The sequence below is a fragment of the Callorhinchus milii genome, unplaced genomic scaffold, assembly GCF_018977255.1.
Source record: "Callorhinchus milii isolate IMCB2004 unplaced genomic scaffold, IMCB_Cmil_1.0 Scaffold11, whole genome shotgun sequence".
In the NCBI taxonomy this organism is placed as follows: domain Eukaryota; kingdom Metazoa; phylum Chordata; class Chondrichthyes; order Chimaeriformes; family Callorhinchidae; genus Callorhinchus; species Callorhinchus milii.
Window position 1 is genome coordinate 18,444,620 of NW_024704752.1, and position 23,937 is coordinate 18,468,556.

General features: G+C 42.8%; 1 protein-coding gene across 4 annotated transcripts in view; it reads right to left on the bottom strand.

Moving 5' to 3' along the window:
* The window catches only part of golim4a (golgi integral membrane protein 4a), a 40,649-nt gene that overhangs the window by 15,744 nt on the left and 968 nt on the right, over positions 1 to 23,937 (bottom strand). For 3 of the 4 annotated variants that reach the window (XM_042339058.1, XM_042339055.1, XM_042339057.1), the window contains exons 2-5: positions 7,900 to 7,974; positions 6,443 to 6,492; positions 5,564 to 5,617; positions 169 to 319 (exon numbers count right to left, since the gene is read on the bottom strand). In XM_042339058.1, the coding sequence (XP_042194992.1) occupies positions 169 to 319; positions 5,564 to 5,617; positions 6,443 to 6,492; positions 7,900 to 7,974 (330 nt within the window). The remainder of the gene's footprint in view (positions 1 to 168; positions 320 to 5,563; positions 5,618 to 6,442; positions 6,493 to 7,899; positions 7,975 to 23,937) is intronic. The other variant, XM_042339056.1, reaches the window with a different exon arrangement.

A 23,937-nucleotide genomic window follows, 5' to 3' on the forward strand; every position in this document is an offset into this window, starting at 1 on the left:
TGGTGGTGAATTACAGACGATTTGGGCAGGAGATTTCTCCAGGTATAAAAAGTGAGCTACCCCAGGTGAAGGGTGCTATATAAATAAAAAAAATGCGAGTTATTTGACCTTGTGGTCCCAGAGGTAGCTCCCTCCAATGAGGTTCTGGTACTAAGGCCTCATAATTACCTTTTAGCTTAGCTATCTCCTGCTCTTTCACCTGTTGTAAGCTCAGGTATCTATGACCGTGCTCATTTATTGCTTTGCTGTGGTCTTCTCCCAGCCTTTGATGCTCTTCATGCAGATCGGTGTACTGCCTTTTCAGTTCTTCGTGCTGATTCTAGGACACAAGAATGCACAAACAGCGTCACTTGGACAAAAATCAACTCAAATTTGTCCGTGAAACAACTTCTGGTCAGAAAACTTCAGCTTTATTTCCGAAGAACCTTTAGACCACCTTCAGCACATCAACACATTTCAAAGCTCTTCAGATGAATTTACTGTCAAATGTAATGACCGCTATTGTTGACAAACATGGCAAGATATCAACAGCAGCGGTGAGGGGAAGGTCAAATTAATCTGGAGGATTGTTGGCCAAAACACTGGGTGTTTTCCTTGCGATAGTGCCAGGGCATTTTTAATGCCTACTACTACAACTACAACATTACATTTGTATAGTGCCTTTCACGTCGGGAGGATGTCCCAAAGCGCTGGACAGTCAGAGTTTCGGACCTGAGCTGGGGTCAGGATCAGGGAGGGTAGAGGGCAGGTGGGGAAGGAGGGTGATCGAAAGCACAGTCAAAGAGGAGGGTCTTGAGATGGGTCTTGAAGGAGGCAAGGGAGGGTCGATCGAGGTGGAGGGACTGCGGGATGAAGTTCCAAAGTGTGGGAGCAGAGTGGCAAAAGGCCCTCCTGCCAATAGTGGAGCGAGCGAGGGTTGGGGGGGGTGGGGGGACGTGAAGCAGGCTGGAGCCTGCTGAACGGAGGGAGCGAGCAGGATGGTAGGGGATGAGAAGGTCGGAGAGGTCGGGGGGAGCAAGACCACAGAGGGCTTTGAAAGTGAGGACCAGGATCTTAAACTGTATCCTCTGTGTGATGGGAAGCCAGTGGAGTCGGCCGAGGATGGGGGTGATAGGGTCGAGGAGCCTGGTGCGGGAGAAGACACGGGCTGCAGAGTTCTGGATGATCTGCAGCCTGTGGAGGGAGTTTCCAGACATCAATCAAAACTGGGGGATTCACAATGATACAAAAGTAATAATAATCCTTGCATTTGATATGGCTCCTTATCATGTGCTTCGAGACGTCTCAAAGCACTTCACAGAATATACTGTAAAGTGAATTGCCTGTGTATTTTGTGAGCAAAACTTTGGTGCTTAGCGCCACCTCCCCCCAAAAGCCCCGCGAAAGAAACATTCAATGTAACAGACCGACTTTTGACCAAAGAAAGCACAGAAACCGGACATGTCCGAAGATCTCAAACTGGGTGTTTGGAGCCACTTCGCTCTACTCCAATGGTAACAGTTTGTTGATCTGTGCATTAGGGTTGGTACTGATGACTATAGATGAAATTGCTGCCATCAAACTGAACGGTCAAAACCAATAATAATAATAAGCCTTTCACTTGATATAGCGCCTTATCACAGCTTGGAGACGTCTCGTAAATGTCGGGAGCAGGGAGGTGGAGCGAGTACACTAATTATTTTGACAAGATGACTTTGGTATGCATTATACAACAGCAAGATACTGACAGAGAAAAACAAACATAAAGAGTTTGAGAAGAGATTAAAACGTACAAGGTTTCCACCTTGCTCTTCAGTTGTCTACAGCATATTGGTGCGTTCGCATATTGCAGAAGGCTCCTTGCCTGCGAGACCTTTGTATCTGTACTTAAGAGGCCAAAACCCTTCCTTTCCTCCAGGAATATTTTAGATCATGTAGAGACAAAGCACAGCAAATGCAGTTGCTAAGCATCATTTCTAAGATTTTAATGGCAGATCCTGGACTGCACTGAACATAATTGCTAGCTCATCTCAGAGGAACTTCACGATTAGTAAAACTAGAGCCAGGAGCCCACACACAGCTCACTGCAGGACCTCAGTGGGGGGGGAAAAAAAAAGATCCTGCTGCTTTATCGTTTATTGTTCCAAATACACTATTTATTATTGGAACCCAAATTATCCTTCTGTTTTAATAACAAATTATAAAACCATCAGAAACGTTCTGCAAAGGAGGGGGGGGAAAAAACACAACTTCAAAAGTAACTGATAAAAATTCACAAATAAAAAACAGAAGTGTCTGGGAACACTCAGCAAGTCAGGCAGCATCTATGGAGAGAAGTAAGTGAGTTAACTTTTCAGATCGATGACCTTTTGTCAGAATTTTTCATCTCCATAGATGCTGCCTGATGTATGCAAAAAAAAGTTTAAATTCAAATTAAACGGATTATAATTTTTTTAAAGAAAAAATTGCAATATTTGTTTCCTTATTTACTTTCCAATGATTGAGTCATTCTTTTAGTTTTTGTTCCTTCTAAGTATACAAGGGTAGCTCTTGAATAGAGCATACACAAAAATATAAGGTTCAAAGGCCCGATCTGGATACATGCGAGTATAAATGTGACTGATAGAACAAACACTTTAAGAACAGAACTGCGAACGAACCCTGAAATACTCCGGAAACAAATGACTGGATTTATAATGCGTGCAAGAATTTTTGTAGGTTAGCCAACAATCTGTGCAGAAAGACTGAATGAAAAAAAACTAGACAAAAAGATTTGTTTCGCCCACAAAATATACAGTCAATTCACTTTACAGTATATAATATGAAGCACTTTGAGACGTCTCAACGAAGTGATAAAGCGGTATATCAAATGCAAGAATTCTTTTTTTATTATGATAGTGAACACAAACAAAGACAATATCTGGCCGTACTCACAAACCACTGTACAATAATGACAGGGGCACAATTCGCCACTCATCAGTCATACTCTTGGGATTTTTTTTTTCCCGTAACCTTTTATTAAATCCTTGGAAGCTATGCACTGAAGTCTCCTTGAATTCCAAAGCAAATGAGTCTAAATCCCAACAGAAGCCACAGAGCACATTTAATTTTGTGCAATCTTTCAGGCAATCTTTTTTTTCCTCCTCAATTCAATCTTTCGGGTCTGCATTCGATTATTCCATTTGCTACTGAGCAAATGAAAGTGGGGTTTCTTAAACTGAAAGGCCAAAAGACTGCCCCACACTATTCTTAAGACGGCCAGAGTCTAAATCCAATTGCTCAAGGATTTATAACTAGTGATTCCTGCGGCTGCCTCCAGTAAATGCTGGAAACTGATCCCATGGAACGCTGCTCGGTTGGCAATCAATGCTAACCTCCTGACAGGTAGAAAGAGCTTCTGTCGATCACAAGCCAGCTCTTGGAGTCAGGTTCCAGTGGACCAACCATGTATTTGTACAATCCGCTAAGTACAAATCCTTTTGCACGAGCTCACACTTCAATCGCAAGATTGGTTTCGGATGAAGAAGGCCCTTTGGCCCATCTGATCTCATCCTTCCAGAACATCCACCCTGGCGTTCCCCCATCACAGCATCAAACTTTTTTTAATATATATTGTGTGTATATATATATAAAAAATAATTTTAAAAAAAAGTCCAGCATCCTGGTCTCAACCACCTTTCCTGGCAACCTGTTCCAGTCATTAATTACTGATATTCAAACTTCCTGTTCCACACACTGTTTGTGGGACGCTGCCGTGCGCAATTGGCTGCCGCGTTGCACCTACAAAATTCACAGTCAATTCATTTCACAGTATATCCTGTGAAACGCTTTGAGACGTCCCAACAACGGGATGAAGCTCTATATCAAATGCAAGGATTATTATAATCAAAATAAAAGCCCGAGCGTATTAAAGATAAGTGATTGAACCTCACCCGTCAATCCTAGTCTGTGTCTCCCAAACTGCCCTTCCTTTGCACCTAACACTAAACCTAAACAAATAAAGGAATGGCCCTGTGCAAAATGTTTACAGTAACAGTTGAAAAGGGAACTTGAACTTGTTTGATTATACGTATCAAAGCATTGTGAGGACGGTGATTAAGTGCTTTTCAACTGAAACTATGGGTTCTATTCATCCATCGGGCACATTCCTGCTCCAGGTGGGCAAAATAATGGGAGAGATTTTCACGACAGGCAGGTAGTGACATGATTACAAATAGCAATGTTATTCCATTCAGTAGAATCGTAAAATTCAATCAACCCTGGAAAGCTTTTTTCTCCCCTCCTACACACTGTGGAAATGAAAGCTCAGTATTGTGGATTGTCATGTACAAAGTACACCAGGGCTTCTGATTTATTCTTCAATGTAAAATGCCCTGTGTGCTTCATTAGAAAAATACAGAAATATAGGAACAGGAGTAGGCCATTCAGCCCCTCAAGCATGTTCCATCATTCTATAAGATCATGGTTGAGCTGTACCTCAACGCCAATTATCTGCCTTTGCCCCGTATCCCTTGATACCCTGACCTATCATTTGCCGGAGGTATAAAGGGAAGAGGATTTTGTTTTCAATAGAAGGGTTCTTCTTTATTCACGATGGACACGAAGTACCAGTCAATTAATTTGTCATCCAAATGCAAGCAATTTCCTGCCTCCTCACAAAGGTGCTCATTACCATACACTCCTACCAATTAGGGCTCGCTTGAAACTCTTGCTCACATTCCTCCCATTTGTTGGGCATCTCAATGGTGAGTTCAAACCCACTATGAAATTACATGGACGTTTTCTCAAGGGTTCTGCTTGCATCAGCCCAAAGGAAATTACTCTTACAATTAAAGATGCACAGTAGCTGTGTCGGCTGTCCTTTACCATGAATATAACATAAAAGATACAAGTCTTAACATAAAAGAAGCTTTTCCTTTTTAACAAAAAACAAAGCATCGATATATCCCATCACTAGCATAAACGTAACAAAACAGTATCGAGAATCATATAATTCTACAGCAGACACTGCCGTTTGGCTCATCGTTGGAATGGCGCCATCCCACCAAGCCCTCTCCCAAATGACTGCTCTCCATCCAAGAGCAAGATTGTCACATATGCCAAGGTGGCAACTCAGGGCTATAAAGGACAAAATTAAATAACAGTTCGAATGAATTAGTGGTAGAGGCCAGGGCACCGCAGTTCTTTAAGAAACAGCTTGATGAAAGGGCGGTGGAAACAGATTCAATAACAACGTTCAAAAAGGGTATTGGATAGGTACTTGAAAAGAAAAAAATTGCAAGGATTTGGGGAAAGAGCGGGGAGGGAGGGGGGCGGGGGGGGGAGTGAGGCTGATTGGGAAGCTCTTCCAAAGAGCCGGCACAGGCACAATGAGCCGAATGGCCTCCTTCCGTGCTGTAATATTCTATGTTGTAACAGGGAACTAGTTAGACTCTGGAAATGGGCCAAAGAGTCTTCTTTATCCATACATCTCTTGTGATACGTGAAACCTTAGCCAATGATTCCCAGCAGGCGATTGGACCATTGGGTCAACCCAGCCAACCGTGAACATGTCTTTGTTGCCCGAGAACAATCAAGAACCTACCTTCAGCATTTTGTGTTGCATCGTAAGTGAACTGTATCGGTTACTGGTATCCTGCTAAAGAAAACAGAAATACAAAGTTTCTAAGATGAAAGCCACATTGTTATTTTGACACGTTTAATCCATATTTATGTTGACATTGCAACACAACTGTAAACAACTTCATAAAAGGGCCAAACAGAACAGGGATTAGACAGCACCCAGTGTTAGCCCATGTGTATTAATAATGTGTCAAGATTCAGATAGTTATTAACAGACTGGTAGCCTCTGGTTTAAAATAATGACAGTGATGTGAATTTGCTCCGGAAGGTATGTCCGGCAAAAGCAATTTGTTGTATGGACCGGAAAAATACAATGTGTAGGAAATAACACAGAAAGGTTGAAAGTATAAGGTGAAGCCTTGTAAATTTCAAATGCTTTTAATTCTTTAATCCTTGGAATTCATAATGTAAAAAAGGCAGCAGCCAATTTGCGCTCAGTAATGCTCCACAAACAGCCGTGAAATTAATGACCAATGGCTTTTTTCGGGAGGATAATTGGGTGATTTCACCACTTTCCACAATTTTTAAAATCAGCTTTGGTTCGTTTCATACACAAAGGATTTAAAATTCCCGTTAAGGAAATTAATTTGATAACTGGTATTGCGTCTTTCACAAACAATATAATTTGGTGTTCGAAATGCAGATTACTCAAATCTTCCAATAATCAATGTCGCTGCACATTTATTACCATTCAGGTTATTAACTGGTATCAATTTAAAAAAATTTTACCACACGATGCATCGTAATACAACTTAATTTTTTAAAGATCAGTTTAAAATTGATACGTAGACACTTCTGAAAGTTGAATTCACCACCGTCTGCAACCAAGTACAGGACTCACCTTTTCTTTGTTCAGTGCTTCCTGTGCTTCTAACTTATAAACAAGAAAATCTAAAGGCACAAAGAAAAAAATATATATATAATCAGTGCATGCTCATCGAGTGAAGGAAATGTGCAGAGGATGGAAATAAAATAAAAAATATTTGTTTTTAAATTTGGCGTAACTAAATAATAAGATGAATCCTTGCATTTGATACAGCGCCTTATCACGTCTTTGAGACGTCTCAAAGCGCTTCACAGAATATACTGTTAAGTGAATTGACTGTATATTTTGTGGGCGAAACATGGCAGCCAATTGCGCGCAGCAGCGTCCCCACAAACAGTTGTGGATTGAGTGACTACGTTATTATTTAAATGAATAAATAATAATAATCATCAAATTATTATTGTTCAGTACAAATCATCAACTTGGGTTTTCACCTTTGGATGCTCATTGACCTGCAACGGAGATCCAGCATTTCCAGTTTTATTAATAACGCTCAGTTTGTATAAAAGTTCTAAAACTTCTAAAAGGCACCATTCACCATGTGAGCACCAGCCATACATGCTGCGTCACACATGGGTTGCAGACAGCCTCAATTCCACACTGCTGGATTCCAGCCACTCTGTGTGGAGTAATACAACAACAAATTACACTTGTATAGCACCCTTCACGTTGGGAGGACATCCCAAGGTGCCGGACAGTCAGGGATTTGGACCCGAGCTGGGGGTTGGGATCAGGAGGGGGTGGAGGGTTAGGGCGGGTGGACACTTGTGTATCTGACATATCCATGGGAATCTCAGACTTGCCAAAAAATCACCGAATGAGAAGACTAGTTTAACACCAGGCCAGAGGAGCCGAGTGATGCATTCGTACAGCAACTGGTGATGCCATAATTGCGGTGAGAAGGGATCAACTGTTGAACTGTACCTGACTACGTTATGTTAGTGTCCAATTAGTGCAAATTCCATAATAGTATTTATACAGAGCTAAACTGCAATTTATAGCCACGTTCCAAAGCTACAAAACAGCGAATTAACATCAGAGCCTGACCACATTAACATCACCAAACAATTAGCGTACACTCTAGGGCAAGACTGATACAAGGAATTGGCAGCAATTCACTCCTGCATCCAATGCTGAATTAACATCAGCCACTTCACAAGGCAACACAATGCTTAAAACGGTGGATTTTCCAGGTCCAAAACTATTTGATTAACTGATTATTAATAATTACACTTCGTATAGAACCTTTCAGTCAGGAGGCCATCTTAAAGCGCTTCACAGGACTGACTGTAAAGTGTCGGGACTGTGTATTTTGAAGTTGAAAGCAATAGCCAATTCACGCACAGCATTGTCCCCCAAAACAATCTTATCTGGGGGAAGTGCTGGCCAGTAGATCAAGGTCGAAGATGCATTTAACACTGGGTTAAGTTTCAATAGTAAAGAAGATTAAAAGCTAAAGCATGATTTCTTACCTTCTTTAGCTTTTTTATGTTCATTTCTTTCTTTCTGAAGCGATTTTTCTAACCTTGATCTATGTTCGTAAACAACTGAAAGAAAGAGAGATGACCAGAGTTGTTTAATCGACACGTACTATGCGTATTATAGGTTCATTTTGCCACCCTGTTCACACTGGATAATTTTCCATTTACTTAAGAGAACAAAAGGAATGTGATTGAGATGGAACCAGACAGCTGCAAGTTACAAATAAGCAGTGTAGCAATTATAACCCATTCCTTCATTGACAACTACAGATGATAATATACAAAAAACACAAATAGATCTATTCTGTACCGTTAAAAAAAGGGTTCGTAATTACAAGAGTGTTAGTGTCGACCAAAACCTGAATGCATTTTGGGGTCAAATGAACCCCCTTCAATTTACAAGGAAGGATCAACACACAGAACAGTTGATAAAATAAAAATGCAATAAAATCATGTTTTGTGCTAATCTGCACCAGTGGGTGACTGAAAAGCTGTTAAAAGGGGAATTTATAAATAACAGGATTTAACTATCCAATTCTAACTCATCCTGAAGGATAAAATTGTTGTTTACTGAACAACCTGTTTCAGGTTAAACGACAACAAGCATTTATATAGCGTCCTTTACTCGGAGTAGCTTCCCGGAGCGCTTAAAAGTCTGAATGTAGGAGAAAAGTAATCTCTTCCAAAAAATACCTTCTTCCCTTCCCCAAATATATTGTTTATACGTATTCTACCGAGGTCAGTTTTGTGTTTTACATTTTTCTGCGTCAGCACAACATCTTGAAATGTGCTCACTGAGCAGGCGGTAATTGGAACGTAGGTGTGACTGCACATGCACACAGTGGAGAATAATTGGTCAGGCTGGTTCAAATTCACGTAGGTTCTGCAAATAGCCGATACAGCCATGAGTGCAGAAACTGGGAAAAGTTCATGCATGGAGTCCTGTAGATCAGTGGTTAGAGCATTGCCTCGCAAGCGAGAGGACCTGGGTTCGATTCTCAGCAGGGCAAAACCTTAGGCAAGTTTCCTTACTCCACACGCCTCGGTTTACCAGCAGCATGTAGGAACCCGGCTGTTAGTCGATTGTCGGATTGCTTTTCCTGGAGGAATAATCCCTTCAAAAAAAAATTCTAACAATAATTTCTTCACTCAATCCACGACTGTTTGTGGGACAGTACTTGTGCAATTAGCTGCTGTGTTTCGCCCACAAAATATACAATCAATTCACTTTATACTATGTTCTGTGATAAGGCGCTGTATCAAGTGCAAAGATATTATTACTTCTTGGCAATTCTGCAATACAGCCCAGATAATATCACCATAATCTACATACTTACCAATTACTCTCAATGTAACGTACCATTGGTTTATTCAGTAGGAGGATGAAAATCTGGAATTCTAAAGCTAGAGTTTGCAAAAGAGATCTTTAGATTATACTCTACTGCTAAGCTTAATCGTATCAAAACAAAAAAGTTGTCAGGCCATGAACAGTGGCTGTTGAAAGCCAACATCATAAAAGGTTAAGCTTTCAGCTTTAAGGTTGTTTTTGATATGGGATTGCACAAGGCGTGTGCTTTAAAGTCTGTACACAATTAGCTTCCACGTTCCAACAAAATATACGGTCAATTCACCCGTCCCCTGTCCAACTCTCTTCTCACATTCGCCCTATCCTCTCTCACACTCACTCCAGCCATCCGTTTCGCCCACAAGATCACTCCACTTTACAGTATATTCTGTAAAGCACTTTGTGACATTTGAACAGCATGATAACGCATGATATCTAATGCAAAGGCTTATTATTATTCATTGGAATCCGGTAGATGGTTGTGGCAGGCAGAAGGAGTGGCTTTTGAGTTGTTCTAGTTTAAGCAACATTCCTCTATATTAGGCTGATGGAAGGATTATGCCACTTAAAGACAAGTTGTTTTTCTGACCTGCATTGACTTTGTCGTAAAGATTGTGTCTGTAATTTGCTCCGTCAGGTTAGCTTGGTCACATTGACTGGAAGGGGTTCAAAAACAAAACAAAGAAGAACTTTAAATTAAATTTGGGTTGAAGGTTGGCATCGCACTAATAGGTTTTTAAATCTGGGTTAAAAAAAAATGTCGGGTTAAATGAGTGAAGCCACAACCTAATCAGTAAACCCAGCGACCAGCATTTAGAATAACTCCTTCAAAGAAAAATTAGTCACTCAATCCACGATTGTACGTGGGACACTGCTGTACGCAAATGCCTGCCATGTTTCGCCCACAAAACATATAGTCAACTCACGTTGCAGTATAATCTGTGAAGCCCTTTGAGACGCCTCGAAGACGTGATAAGGCGCTATATCAAATGCAAGGATCATTATTGCAATTAGAATAGTGATGCAGTGCATTTGAAGACTGGAGGAATGAAGTGAATTCGAGAGATTGCGTGACGTAGTGGATTAGAAGTCAGTTCTTTCATTTCCAGACACATCAGCTGAATTCAGACAGACTGAATTACTGTTATTAAAATAAAAGAACCTCGTGCTTTTGATGGGCAGAAGTGCTTTTAAATTAAAACGTTCACATGGGCAGACTCAACACAGACTCCAGTGAATGCAAGTTCACAATCTCTCAACAGCACTCACAGAGATCACAAGTTTGGCTGAGTATGGAGTGCTCATTCACCTTGGGTTGGGTTAAAGGCACATTCTTGGGCGCTGGAATGGAAATTTACCCTGTGTTACATCTCGGCAAGGACAGAAAGTGGGGCAAGTCAGAATTCACCCACAAAACATACATTCAAATTCACTTTACAGTATATTCTGTGAAGCACTTTTAGACGTCTAAAGGGGCTAAATAAAGGATTGATACAAAAATGAGGTCGAGCACAGCTGGAATAGAGGTTTAAAAAAAAAGAATCGATGCGTGCAAACCTTCAAAAGCAAGGGAAAGAAAACAATTCAAAATATATCTTCCATTGGACGTCCCGGCATAATAATAATAATCCTTGCATTTGATATAGCGCCTTGTCACGTCTGCTAGACGTCTCAAAGCGCTTCACAGAATCTACTATAAAATGAATTGACTGTATGTTTTGTGGGCGAAACAGCATACAGTTCAAAGTTCCACTGAAAGAAAAATATGATTAAAAGTAGCACTTCCACTGACACATGAGTGTTCCACCCACACAGAAACATTAAGAGAAATGGTAAGGGAGAAGGGACAGTATTACATTCACTATTGGCCGTCCATAATCTGCAGCAACGTGAAGAAAATATTATGTTAATAGAGTCATCCCCAACAGGGCTCATGCAATGATGGATGCACAGTATATCTTTTGTCTCTCCTCCAACATATTCCGTCCACGCTGTGAGCCAATCATTATTACAAGCACTCATTCTTGCTTTCAGATTTCCAGAGCTACAAAGCCAACCAGCGGTTGTCTCGTGCACCTGGACCATGAGAAAAAATGGAAATGAAACTGAACAATGGGATACCATGTGGAAGATTTGGACGTGTCTCAGATCGTCGTTACAGAATATGGTAACAGCACAACATTTATAGCGAATGAGCTACAGATGAATTTCATACAAAAAAAATTAGCTTATCCAATCGATTAGTCTTTCAAAGGTGCACAGTGTTTGCTTACGGAAGCAAGTGTGTACATTTCAGGAGATCGAGGCTGGAGGAGGTGGATTGTGTCTCAACTGTTCGCAAAAGATTTGCGGGTGCCAAAGTTGCCCCTCAGTAGCGAAACTGAGAGTTGAGTGAGATTGTTCACACCTGACTTGTTACCGTGCAGCCTGCCTGTGAGAGAGATACAGATGTTTAATCATCCGTAAAGTTATTAAAAAAAACAACGTATGCTAAAGGGAGAATTGAGAACGACCACTCGCTCCAGCCAGCGCGTGGCAGGAATCAAACCGTTGAACATAAGATGCAGCAGAAACACGTGCACCAGGTGGAAAGTACTTACTAGGAGATTTTCCACATCGTTTGCTGCCAATTCTCATAAAATTGCACAATGGGGGACAATAGATAACTCTGGTTGTGTATTCATGTGACGTGCCTTCCTTCCTTCCCTCTCCTGAGCTTTGGGTTTGTTACGATACAAGAAAGCATAGGTGTCAGCCTGGTTCGGTTGGCATCACTCTCACCTGCAAGAATCCTGCGCAGCTTCCCATATAAATTTCTTTCACTAATTAAGAGTCCTTTTCATTCTTGTCCAATTGCCATCTCGTGCTTCTAACTCCAGACTAACTCCAGTTCATTTCTGTAGCCCACCACAGAAGAGACATGAGAACAATAACTTGCACTTACATAAGCACCTTCACGCAGGTTAGCTACACAGTGACAGGGTTGGGATCTGTTGTGGTTTTCAACTGTTGACATCTTGACATTATTCATACAGTTTACATTCCCGTTTTCGAATATTAATAATAATAATCCTTGCAGTTGATTTACAGCCTAATCGCGTCGCTGAGACGTCTCAAAGCGCTTCACAGAATATACCGTATTGTGAATTGACGGTATATTTTGTGGGTGTAATTTAAACCCCCTGACCTACAGTTTTGCTGGGCGGGGGGGGGGGGGGGGCGAGGGTTATAAATGACACAAAAGTGCAGCACAGAAAGCAACATGCAGTTTGAAGTTAGCAGTTCAAATCTAGTAATTTTATAAACAGAGGCTGCATTGTAAGCGAGGAGACACAACCCACTAGTGGTTTTAAGCCTTATATGATAGGCGGAGAGATAGAATCACAGTGGACCTGCCACATGTATATTGCTCTGCACCAGTGACTCATTGAATAAGATGTAATTTTGTAAGCGAGAACGGATGGGTTGCAGATATAATGACTACAATCCATCTGAAGAAAAATTTCAAGTCGCTGAACACTGCCTTAAAGTTTCCGTAACCTTTTCCTTCAGAAAGTTCATGGAATCATATTGCACCGAGGTTTTTTTTTAAAAAAAACTTCCTTTTATTTCCTAGGTGAATAAATCACCCAAGCAGCTCATCTTAGTACTTTCTTCTTCCTCCATTGAAAACAAATACACAAACATGCGAGCGCATGTGCAGTGTCCTGCCCTGGGCGAAGTACATTCCTGCTCCCCTCATGAACTGTTGGTCAATGAAACCATGCTACAACGCCCATTAACAGGCAAAGCAGTTCGCTTGAGGTGTAATTTACAGCACTGCTAACCATTTCACATTGAATAACTTTTAGAACCTAAACGTTTAGCAATATCGCACTGAAATCAGACACCAATGCAGCAGGTCGACAAATTCTTGATAAACGATGTGTTGGGAAGGAGCACCGTAATGATTAGGTTTAATCCCCTGGAGCATTTCATTCCAACCTTCTTCCCGCACAGCGTGATTTATCTAAGTAGATTTGCCAGACAGTGTTGAAACAGGATTACTAATCAGTCCTAGCCATCCATCTTTGGGGGCTATATTTCCATTAGATCCAAGGGCATCCATCATAATAAAACAATGTCTCCAGAGCTCCTACAACAAAATAACCAGGTTGTAATATCTATTCTCTAAACCAACTTGCCACATCTAACCATTTATCCAGGCAACAGTTTTCCACTGAAATTTCTTAATGACACAGAAATTGCTCACACCTAAAGAGATTTTATGAGTCAGACTCGTAGCGATAGCGTTATAGCCTTTAACTGATGGACGCCCCAATGCTAAAAGGTGCTGACGAACCAAACTTCTTTTATGTGTTGCCTTTGCATTTACCCAGCGTCATTGATTTAAACGCATTAATATTAATTGTTTCACTATTATGCTTGAGTGATCAATACTCTGACTCGTATCAACACCATGGAGGAACCAGACGAGGATATTTTGATTAATTGGAGTTTGTCTACTAATCAAAGTACTGAACAAAAATCAATTCTTTTTCTAATCGACATGCAATTTATAGATCTTCAGTCAAGCCCTGCTGCCTCAAACAAAAACTGCAGTTAATCTTCAAGTAACCAAATGTGAACAGGGGAGTAAGAAGTGTTTTAATCTAATAGATTCGGGAATGTTCCATTGCTCAACATGTGGTTTGAAACAGGTATGATTTTAAATCCAAACATAAAGCGCCTCAACAAGATTTACCACATTGTGTGGTGACAGAATACGTAGGTGATGATGGCAGCCAATTTGCACACAGGAATGACCCACAACCAGCCACAAAGTGAGTGAACAATTTTATCTGGTGGATTGTTGGTCAAGGAAAAAAAACTGCCTTCTCTTTTCGGATAATGCCGGGGAATCTTTAATAGCCACTTGTTTAGGCAGACGGGATCTCGATTTAATGTTTCGCCTCCAACGATGCAACGCACGCACTTCCCTAGGATTGCACTAGAGTATCAGCCCGTACTGTCAGCTCGAAGCTCAAACCCCCACGTGGGGCCTGAATCCACAACTTTCTGATCCAGAGATGAGATGTGCTACCAACTGAGCCACGTTGTTTGTGAGGTCTCTTACAGCAAAGGACTTTACAACTATTTGATTCGCTTCAAGCTAACCATAACACTCACTACCCACTGAGTGTGCAAGAATAAGTAAATGCATAACCTATTTCCAAGCCATGCTGGCAGCAGGTACCTCTTCATGCCAGGTAATAACTGTGGGTGCTGATTACACGAGCTAATTTGCGAGAAGAAGCTTAAATAATGTAGATTTATGTAATTAAAGAAGTCCAAACAACACGATACATACAGGTGTTCAATGGGCAGCGCATAAAAGATGGCATGGTGGCTGTGTAATTGGATCTGTTTCCTCTCCAGCATAAAGACTGAACAGAATCTCGAGATCTGACACAATACAGGAATGGATTGTGTGATATTCAACACTTACACTTGCGTTATATATGCTTAAATACCAGCTCTACTTTAGTGACCAAATTATTTTTTAGTTATTTGACGAGATTACTGTTGAGGACAATGGTAAACTGCTTCACATAACTTCAGGGATTGTTAAATTGCAACAGCACATATCCAGTGTTTTGATCTTCAGACTCGAGTATCTGCTATGCGTGTGCTTTACTTCTTTGCATCAAGCGATGATCTAGTAACTTGCCTTCTAAATGCCAAGGTGTGGCTGTGTAGAATCACTGAAGCTGATCACATTTGAAAGAGTTATTTGTTTTAACGCTTGTACCTGGCCATCTACAAGCAACGCTGTTACTGTTTAACAGCAACTGAATAAAGCCTGACCAATGCCTCGCTTTGAAGAGAAATTTCAATTGCATCTAGATTTACTATATTTATTAAGTAGCATTTTAAAGTGCTAGAATTTAGCAAACCAAATTCAGTCTGAACTCTGTGCCAATTTTGCTGCAGTTCTCAAATGGGCTTCGAAATTAAGGCTGTATTTAAGAATTTGTCAAATTCTGGGTGCTCCAAAAATACTACCTAAATAAGAGAAAATATAGACCCATTTCTCCCCTTAAGATGCTCTTCAATTGCTAATTTGTACCCCAAAATTTAAAGGGCAAAAATAAGCAGCCCTTATGTATGTTCTCCAGCACCCATGTGTCTAAGTTCTGCACCAATACCTTATCCTACTCCATCTGCCTTAACACCATCCCGACCCTATAACTCCTGGAACACAGTCAATTTCCATATAATAAATTGATACTCGAACAATGCAGTCCACAGAAAAAGGCCACCAAGACAATCGTAATCACATTAGCATTCTTCACCTTCATCATTCAAGGCTGGTATTTCTCTAGACAAGAGATGGCAGTGGAAGATGAATCATCGCATCTTAAGATCAGGTACGATTTTTGCCCACTTGTGTCAGAATGGATTTGAGATACACGTGCTAGAAATAGTGCCGGTGCCCGAGTCATGCTTAAACTAGAAAGGAATATGGAGAGGAGGTTGAGTAAATCATTCAAAAAAAGCCATCTGAATGCTTTGCAAAGGAGGGAGTGCACAGAATGCAAATGTGCTTCCCCAAACACTGCACTGGAGTGTCAGTCCAGACCAGGAACTCGCGTCCCGTCCCCAAAGTGGAGCTTGAACCCACAACCTTCCTACTTGGAGGTGAGAGTGCTACCAGACTGATACCTTAGGCCAGGGTGGCCCAACCTCTTGGCTGCCGCAGGCCAGATTCCATATTCCCAGGTGCGGCCCCCAGGCCCACGCTGCCTCAGGCAATCTATGAATTAAGAGGTAAATCGATAGAAGGAAAGTGGATTATATTTAGCCATCAGACTGATCAGAGCTTGCTGGCAAGTTATTCAATCACCTTAGACAAGGAGGGGAAGAAGCCTCCACAAAGTAGCATACATTCGATGTTTTATGTCACTAACTCTTGTTCCATCATATTGAGGGAATTCAAGAATACCCCTGTCCTGCCCCCTACCTTATATATACACATGCAAGGATAAATGATCTTCACACTTTAACATTCAAAACAAGCCGGAGTTTAGGGGCTAAACTGTACACTATGTGATTTATCAGTTTAATTTGCAGTACCTTTTGCAGTATCTAATACAGCGATTAATCAGTTGAACAATGGGTTCACTTTCATGGTCTAACATGAACATTCAGAAGGTAAGTGGGAGCCATTCCTGCCACATGCAGTGTGATTCATTTTTCCTATGTTAGTAACTCAGATTGGATTCAAGCATTCCACATCATTAAAAGAGTTTGGAGACACATTAAAGACTTCAAAGTAACCTTAGGAGAAAAACAATCTTTTTTTTTAACACTACTTTTACCAGCCTCAACATGATGACTTGTTCCCAACTCACAGAAGAGCAACATGAAAAACATTGGAGTAAAAAAAACAGACGCACATTAATAAAATGGTAATGACACCTGCTAAGATTCCCCCAAACCATTTACATGCAACAGGATTCACTTGTAGATTATTGAACAGGAAAGAAAGACAACTTTATGAAATCTAGATTATTTTCTTTGAAAGGAATTGACTGTAATCAGCAATAAAAAATGACTTGGGGGGGATAGCCTTCCACGCCTAGTTTGGGACTTATGTAAGCACTTTAGGCTATAGAACTCATGTGCGCAGCAACGCAAAATCAATTTGGAACAACAGACTGAGTTTATTGAACTGCATATCATCCATTACTCTGGATGTGCGTCAAAACCATTAATTTTCATTGGCACTTTTTGAAAGTAATAATACAAGGCAGGTTTTGCAAGGCACAGGGACTTTGGGGGACAATCTGATTTTCTATTGAATAAAAGGCAGATATGATAAACCAAAAACTTTTTGTTTGGGGGGGGGGGGGGGGGAGAGAAGGAGAGAATGAAAGGGAAGGAACAAGTCTAAAGCAATTCCCACCGAAGTTCAATGTAGTTGATTGAAATATCATGTTCATAATGTCATGAATGGAAGTCAAATGGGAAAACACATCGCTCAAAATGTTTTAGGGGGGAGAGGGTGCGTCTGTTAGTATCAGGCAAGCTATCCGGGAAGTGAGGTCCTGCCTTTCATGCCAAGCACAAGGTTGTCTGTGACGCTCGTCTCCGCAGGGCAGGTGTGCCTGGCCTCAATATACCAGTCAGTGCCAGTCCCGGCAATTTTCATACATGAGGGAGAAAGGAACGGAAGGGTTTGGGAGAAGGAATTGGGAGGAGTGTTCGAGTATGCACTTGTTGGGTCAAATGGCCAGTTCCGTGCTGCAACAGTCTATGCAATTTGATGTCATTTAGTATCTCTGAAAATCAGTGCCCAGCGTTTATTTTCGGGGGAAAAAAAAGTAACTTATTAGATGGATACATTGGTCAGTGATATTTTGATTCGTACCAAATGACTTTCATGTGTTTCGAAATACACGCAACAACCTTGCAACATCATATAAACAGAAAATGACATTTGACAAAAAGCAAAATCACTTTGTATCCGTAATACAGTGTCAACGCATTTTCCTTTATAAAGCAGCACTGCTACGTTTATCTAAGTTCACAATATACTTTGGGAAAACAAACCTAAAAATCATGACACAATTATTGATTCCTCAACAAACCACAGCTGAGGCAGGTAAGGGATATGGCTGGTTTTGTCTGCTGAACGGCACAGCTCCAGACTTCCTACTGAGCAATCAGAGTTATGTTTCAGTATTTCTAGTCACACTTGATAGTCTTTAATAGAACTTGCAGTCCACCATTTTCTAAATGAAGAAAGAGATTGATTTCAGTATCATTTATGCAAGTTGGCAGGTCACTTGAGGACTATTTAAACGCAGTACTCCTTTTGATGATCAGCTAAGGCCATGGACTTGATCCAATGCACTCATTTACAAAAAGGGCGTGGGATCAGATAATTGACGACATTAATGCAATTGATTAAAATATGAATGTATTTTTAAAATCATTAAAGGGATGGGTTATTGTCCGTATCTCACATGCACACACAGTGCCAAATCCTCTCGCCTCCCATTCAAACCAAACAACAATGAAAGGAAAAAAGCTGGTGATTAAAAAACGCAAATCGGCAGACAACAGTGCCAAATTAATTTTAATTTAGAAAACGCCAATGCAAAATTAAGACATTCAGTGATCAACTTGATTAATTTTGGCACTGAAGTATTCAGGGCCACATATGCTGATGCAGAAATCCAAGTACACTTTGCTCACAAGCCTTTTAAAAGTTCACCATATACTTTGTGTTGAAACTGCGTTAATAAAAAGTTCAACAGTAGCCTGAGAAACTTCTACATATAAACAGTGCACAGACCAATGTTAGTGGGGATTCCTCAGTTGACATTTTGGAGCTTTCACTACATCATTTGTCAAGAAAATCAATCTGTCGGTGGGTTGGGTGGAGGGGTAGCTGTTGGTGGGGGAAAGGGGACTGGAACTGGCAACTAAAGAGAATTTTCATTTCATTGCCCACAGAACATACGGTTAAATTAAATCATTGTACACGGAAGGAAGGTTCATCGATCCCCCAAAGTTTTGAAATGCAACAGCTGAGCAAAGGAAAAGTGTTACGGTGCAAAAAGAATAAAGATTTATCAGGAATAATAAGATAAATACAGGGCGTTAACCTCCACTAGTACGGCTGATACCAAAACACTGCTTCAATTTCAAATGCTCCACTGTCTGATGTTTTTCTACAAAGCAAAGCAGCAGTTAATGACTATTTTGAATTTGGAAGGATGTGTAAATGTAAAAAAAAAACTCAGCGATTGGTTAAGATGTAGAAAAAACAGCGGAGACACAGAGACCGGGTGGGGGGGGGGGGGGTAGAGGAGGCAAACAAATCAGCTGGTGGGAGGGGGGTGGGGGTGGAGGAGTGGATAATGGTGGTTGCAGCCATAATTGTGCGAGACATGATTTTAGTAATGAATACCCAGATTGTTGGAGCTGTTACACTCTGATCCCCGTGACTTCGAGGAACACAAAATAGGTTTGTATTCCAATAGATTTCCAGCTGTACTCTGCCACCGTGGTCACCAGCAGAGAGCCAGAAGATGTGCAATACTGCACGTGAATGAGAAGAAGAACCTTACAGTACTTTTCAAAGTTGTTAATATCTACCACTGTTTCTTCCTCTTGGAAGAGTGATCCACCACTGAAACATATAAAACTGATGTACGTTGCGGGGGGGGGGGGGGGGGGGGGCTTTTTAAACTATCTACGGCTTCACATGAAATGGCTTCACTTTTCATCTCCCATTAAAATGGAAACCAGTCACCCCTGAGCTGACTGGTTAGTGGGTAATTGTTACTCAGCCTCAAATCAGTCCACAGGACACCTCGCCATCCGCAGGGGACATTCACCTCCGCATCATGCGCTCACTCCCAGGACAGAAGCCTCCCAAGTGCACAGAAGGCAACTTGAGGTCCTCCACTTTGATCCTTACCATAAAATTGTCAAATTGCCCTGATCTTTGGCAGCAACTGGAGCCCAAAGGGGCCTCGTGTCGGGGCCACATTCTCTTCCCTGAAAAGAAACCGGAAAAGGGAAGAAACTGTGACATTTCACATTTCTTCCCCGACCGATTACAATGGAGGGATTGTGTTGACACTAAGACTCCAGAGTAAATCAATACTGTACACGTCAAGTCCACGCAACCTCTATTTTTTTTACACACACACACCACTTCCCAGCAGCTGGCAGTGTGTTGGTAACATGTGTTCTCAAGGTCTTTTTTCAATGCAACTAATGTCTGCTGACAGTGAGGTGGTAAATGCATGCTGCCAAATCCACTTCACTCTTAGGATTAAGCAATAAAGTAAATTACGGCTAAGAACTAGATACTGGAAGCGGCTTCAGTGTCAATAATTTGCTGTTGAAGGATGGCACTTTGCGGTAATATTCTTTGCCTCTCTCTCTCTCTCTCTCTCTCTCTTTCTGGGCTCCATTTCCAATAATTCGAGGTTTCAAAAAAAAAATCACTCAAAAAGGTTTCAAAGGCCAAAAATCTTGAGTATATCTACCGTCAGTACGTCGCAATCTCGCAACCTCCTGCAAAAGGATTTGGTTTGAAAAAAGTAATAATAATAATCTTTGTATTTGATATAGAGCCTTATCACATCTTCGAGATGTCTCAAAGCGCTTCTCAAAAAATACCGTAAAGTGAACTGACTGTATATTTTGTGGACGAAACGTGTTATCTACATGAAGGATGGAACATTCAACTATGCACTCACACCTATTAATACGAGAGATGGGACGTGTGGAGAATAGGAAGATATTCGGGGCTGCATTTGCCGGAGATTCAGGCCCAGATCATCATCAAACGAGATGCTATACCACAACTTAAACCCAAGCCGAAATTTAACTCTTTCCGTAAAGTATGAAGGGGCCAGACTGGGCAGATGTTGCAGTCTGGCAATCGCTTTGTTTAAACATAACTTGCTGCAATGAATTTTGGAAACATTTGGAAATAAGCATGTAACAGTCAGGACTTCAAATAACTCGCGGCTGTGGGGAAAAACTACAGTTTGAGACAATGAAGGCCATCGAGTTAAATGGAAAAACTACCGCACAGTAAGTAGTTTAGTGGGGGGGGGGGGGGGGGGGGGGGGGGGGGGGGGGAGAGACTAATGAAAAAATACACAGTGGTAATCATTTGATCTTTTAGTACTAGGATTGGTAACTTGAATCACATGATTAAATCACTTGTAAAACTTCATTAAAAAGGACAGCAGATCTGTAAACACATTGAATACTGAAGGGGAAAGAGAGAGAGAGAGAGAGGGAGGGGGGAAGAGAGAGAGTAAAAGTTTTAACACGTATTCATTGATCACAAGATTGCTGCAGGAAATAATAATAATAATCCTCGCATTCGATACGGCGCCTGATCACGTCTTCGAGGCGTCTCAAAGCGCTTCACGGGATACAGCGCAAAGTGAGTTGACTGCGTATGTTGCGGGCGATACGCGGCGGCCGATTGTGCACAGCAGCGTCCCAAGAACCGTCGTGGATTGAGGGACCAAAACAGTATTGTTTCGCTTCGTTTGGAAGGGGTTACTACCCCCGGAAAAGCGATCCGCACAATCCAAAAGAAACCGCACACAGTATTCGCGGGCGATGGATGACTTGTCCATCTCTTACACTTTTGAGTCGCTCGTTATGTCAATTTCAGCCCAAAACTGACACGGAAACGCAATCGCTCCCAGCAAGGCTCAAATGGAGAGTTTTATCAATACAGACACAAGGACAGGAGGTGACATGATTTATACTTCAAGACCGCAACGTTTAGAAGGGGGGAGGGCTGTGGTGCGGGTGCGTCAGTGTGTGGGTGTGAGTGGAGGGGGCGGTTCACTTTATTCACCCCTTTTGAACCGCCAATATTTACTCTCCTCCCTCGACAGACTCTGCCCCCGACAAGTATATTTGCACGGACACTGCGATCTGATACTGAACAGAAATGAAGTCAAGAGCCTGGAATAGGTAACGCAGACGGATACAGCAGATATTTTAAAAACGTAAAAGAAAAAGTCACGAGTCTGAGCGCGGTTTCCATGTGAGGAACCACACCGTCGCGCACTGTAAATAACAATAATAATAATCCTTGCATGCGTTACAGCGCCTCATCGCGTCTTCGAGACGTCTCAAAGCGCTTCACAGAATCTACCGCAGAGTGGAGTGAATATTGCGGAACACATCCCTGGAGTTTCTTTTAAAACAATATATAAAATACTTTCACGAGTTGTATGGGAACCTCCTAAGGACTTTATTGCGGAAGCGAATCCCGGCTCTCGCCCTCTCTCCATACAGTACAGTTAGAAATCTACAGTGCGCACCGATTGAGTGGGAAAAACTGCACGTTTTGGGTGGGTGAACATTACAGTATTTATTGCACAGTGATACTAAGGGGTTGTTACAACGATGTCTGTTCTGCAATAAAATCACACACACACACACGCACCCCCAAACACACACACGCACCCCCAAACACGCACACGCACCCCCAAACACACACACGCACCCCCAAACACACACACGCACCCCCAAACACACACACGCACCCCCAAACACACACACGCACCCCCAAACACGCACACGCACCCCCAAACACACACACGCACCCCCAAACACACACACACACCCCTAAACACACACACGCACCCCCAAACACACACACGCACCCCCAAACACACACACGCACCCCCAAACACACACACGCACCCCCAAACACACACACGCACCCCCAAACACACACACGCACCCCCAAACACACACACGCACCCCCAAACACACACACGCACCCCCAAACACACACACGCACCCCCAAACACACACCCCAAACACACACCCCAAACACACACCCCAAACACACACCCACACACACCCCAAACACACACCCACACACACCCCAAACACACACCCAAACACACACACACACCCCAAACACACACACACACCCAAACACACACACACACACTCACTCACTCACTCACACACACACACACACACACACACACTCACACACACACACACACACACACACACTCACACACACACACACACACACACACACTCACTCACTCACACTCACATACCCAGAGCAGGCCGGTGGTGTGGGGGGGTGTGTGTGGGGGCAGTACCTTGGAGCTGGGCTGACAGAGCCTCCTGGTGGTGTGTGTGTGGGTGTGTGTGTGGGTGTGGGGGGGGTGTGGGGGTGTGGGTACCTTGGAGCTGGGCTGACAGAGCTTCCTAGTGGTGTGTGTGTGTGAGTGAGGGTGTGTGTGTGTGTGAGGGTGTGTGTGTGTGTGGGTGTGTGTGAGGGGGTGTGTGAGGGGGTGTGTGAGGGTGTGTGTGAGGGGGTACCTTGGAGCTGTGCTGACAGGGCTTCCTGGTGGTGTGTGTGTGTGTGTGTGAGGGTGTGTGTGTGTGTGAGGGTGTGTGTGTGTGGGTGTGTGTGAGGGGGTGTGGGGGTGAGGGTGTGTGAGGGTGTGTGTGTGAGGGTGTGTGAGGGTGTGTGTGTGTGTGTGTGTGTGTGTGAGGGGGTGTGGGGGTGAGGGGGTACCTTGGAGCTGTGCTGACAGGGCTTCCTGGTGGTGTGTGTGTGTGTGTGAGGGGGTGTGTGTGGGTGTGTGTGTGGGTGTGTGTGGGTGTGTGTGTGGGTGTGTGTGTGGGTGTGTGAGGGGGTGTGTGAGGGGGTGTGTGAGGGGGTGTGTGAGGGGGTGTGTGAGGGGGTGTGTGAGGGGGTGTGTGAGGGGGTGTGTGAGGGGGTGTGTGAGGGGGTGTGTGGGTGTGTGTGGGTGTGTGTGAGGGTGTGTGTGAGGGTGTGTGTGTGGGTGTGTGTGAGGGGGTGTGTGAGGGGGTGTGGGGGTGAGGGGGTGTGTGTGTGTGTGTGTGAGGGTGTGTGTGTGAGGGTGTGTGGGGTGTGTGGGGGTGTGTGGGGGTGTGTGAGGGTGTGTGAGGGTGTGTGTGTGAGGGGGTGTGTGTGAGGGGGTGTGTGTGTGTGTGTGAGGGGGTGTGTGAGGGTGTGTGTGAGGGTGTGTGTGAGGGGGTGTGTGAGGGTGTGTGTGAGGGTGTGTGTGTGTGGTGTGAGGGGGTGTGTGTGAGGGGTGTGTGTGAGGGTGTGTGTGGGGGTGTGTGGGGGTGTGTGGGGGTGTGTG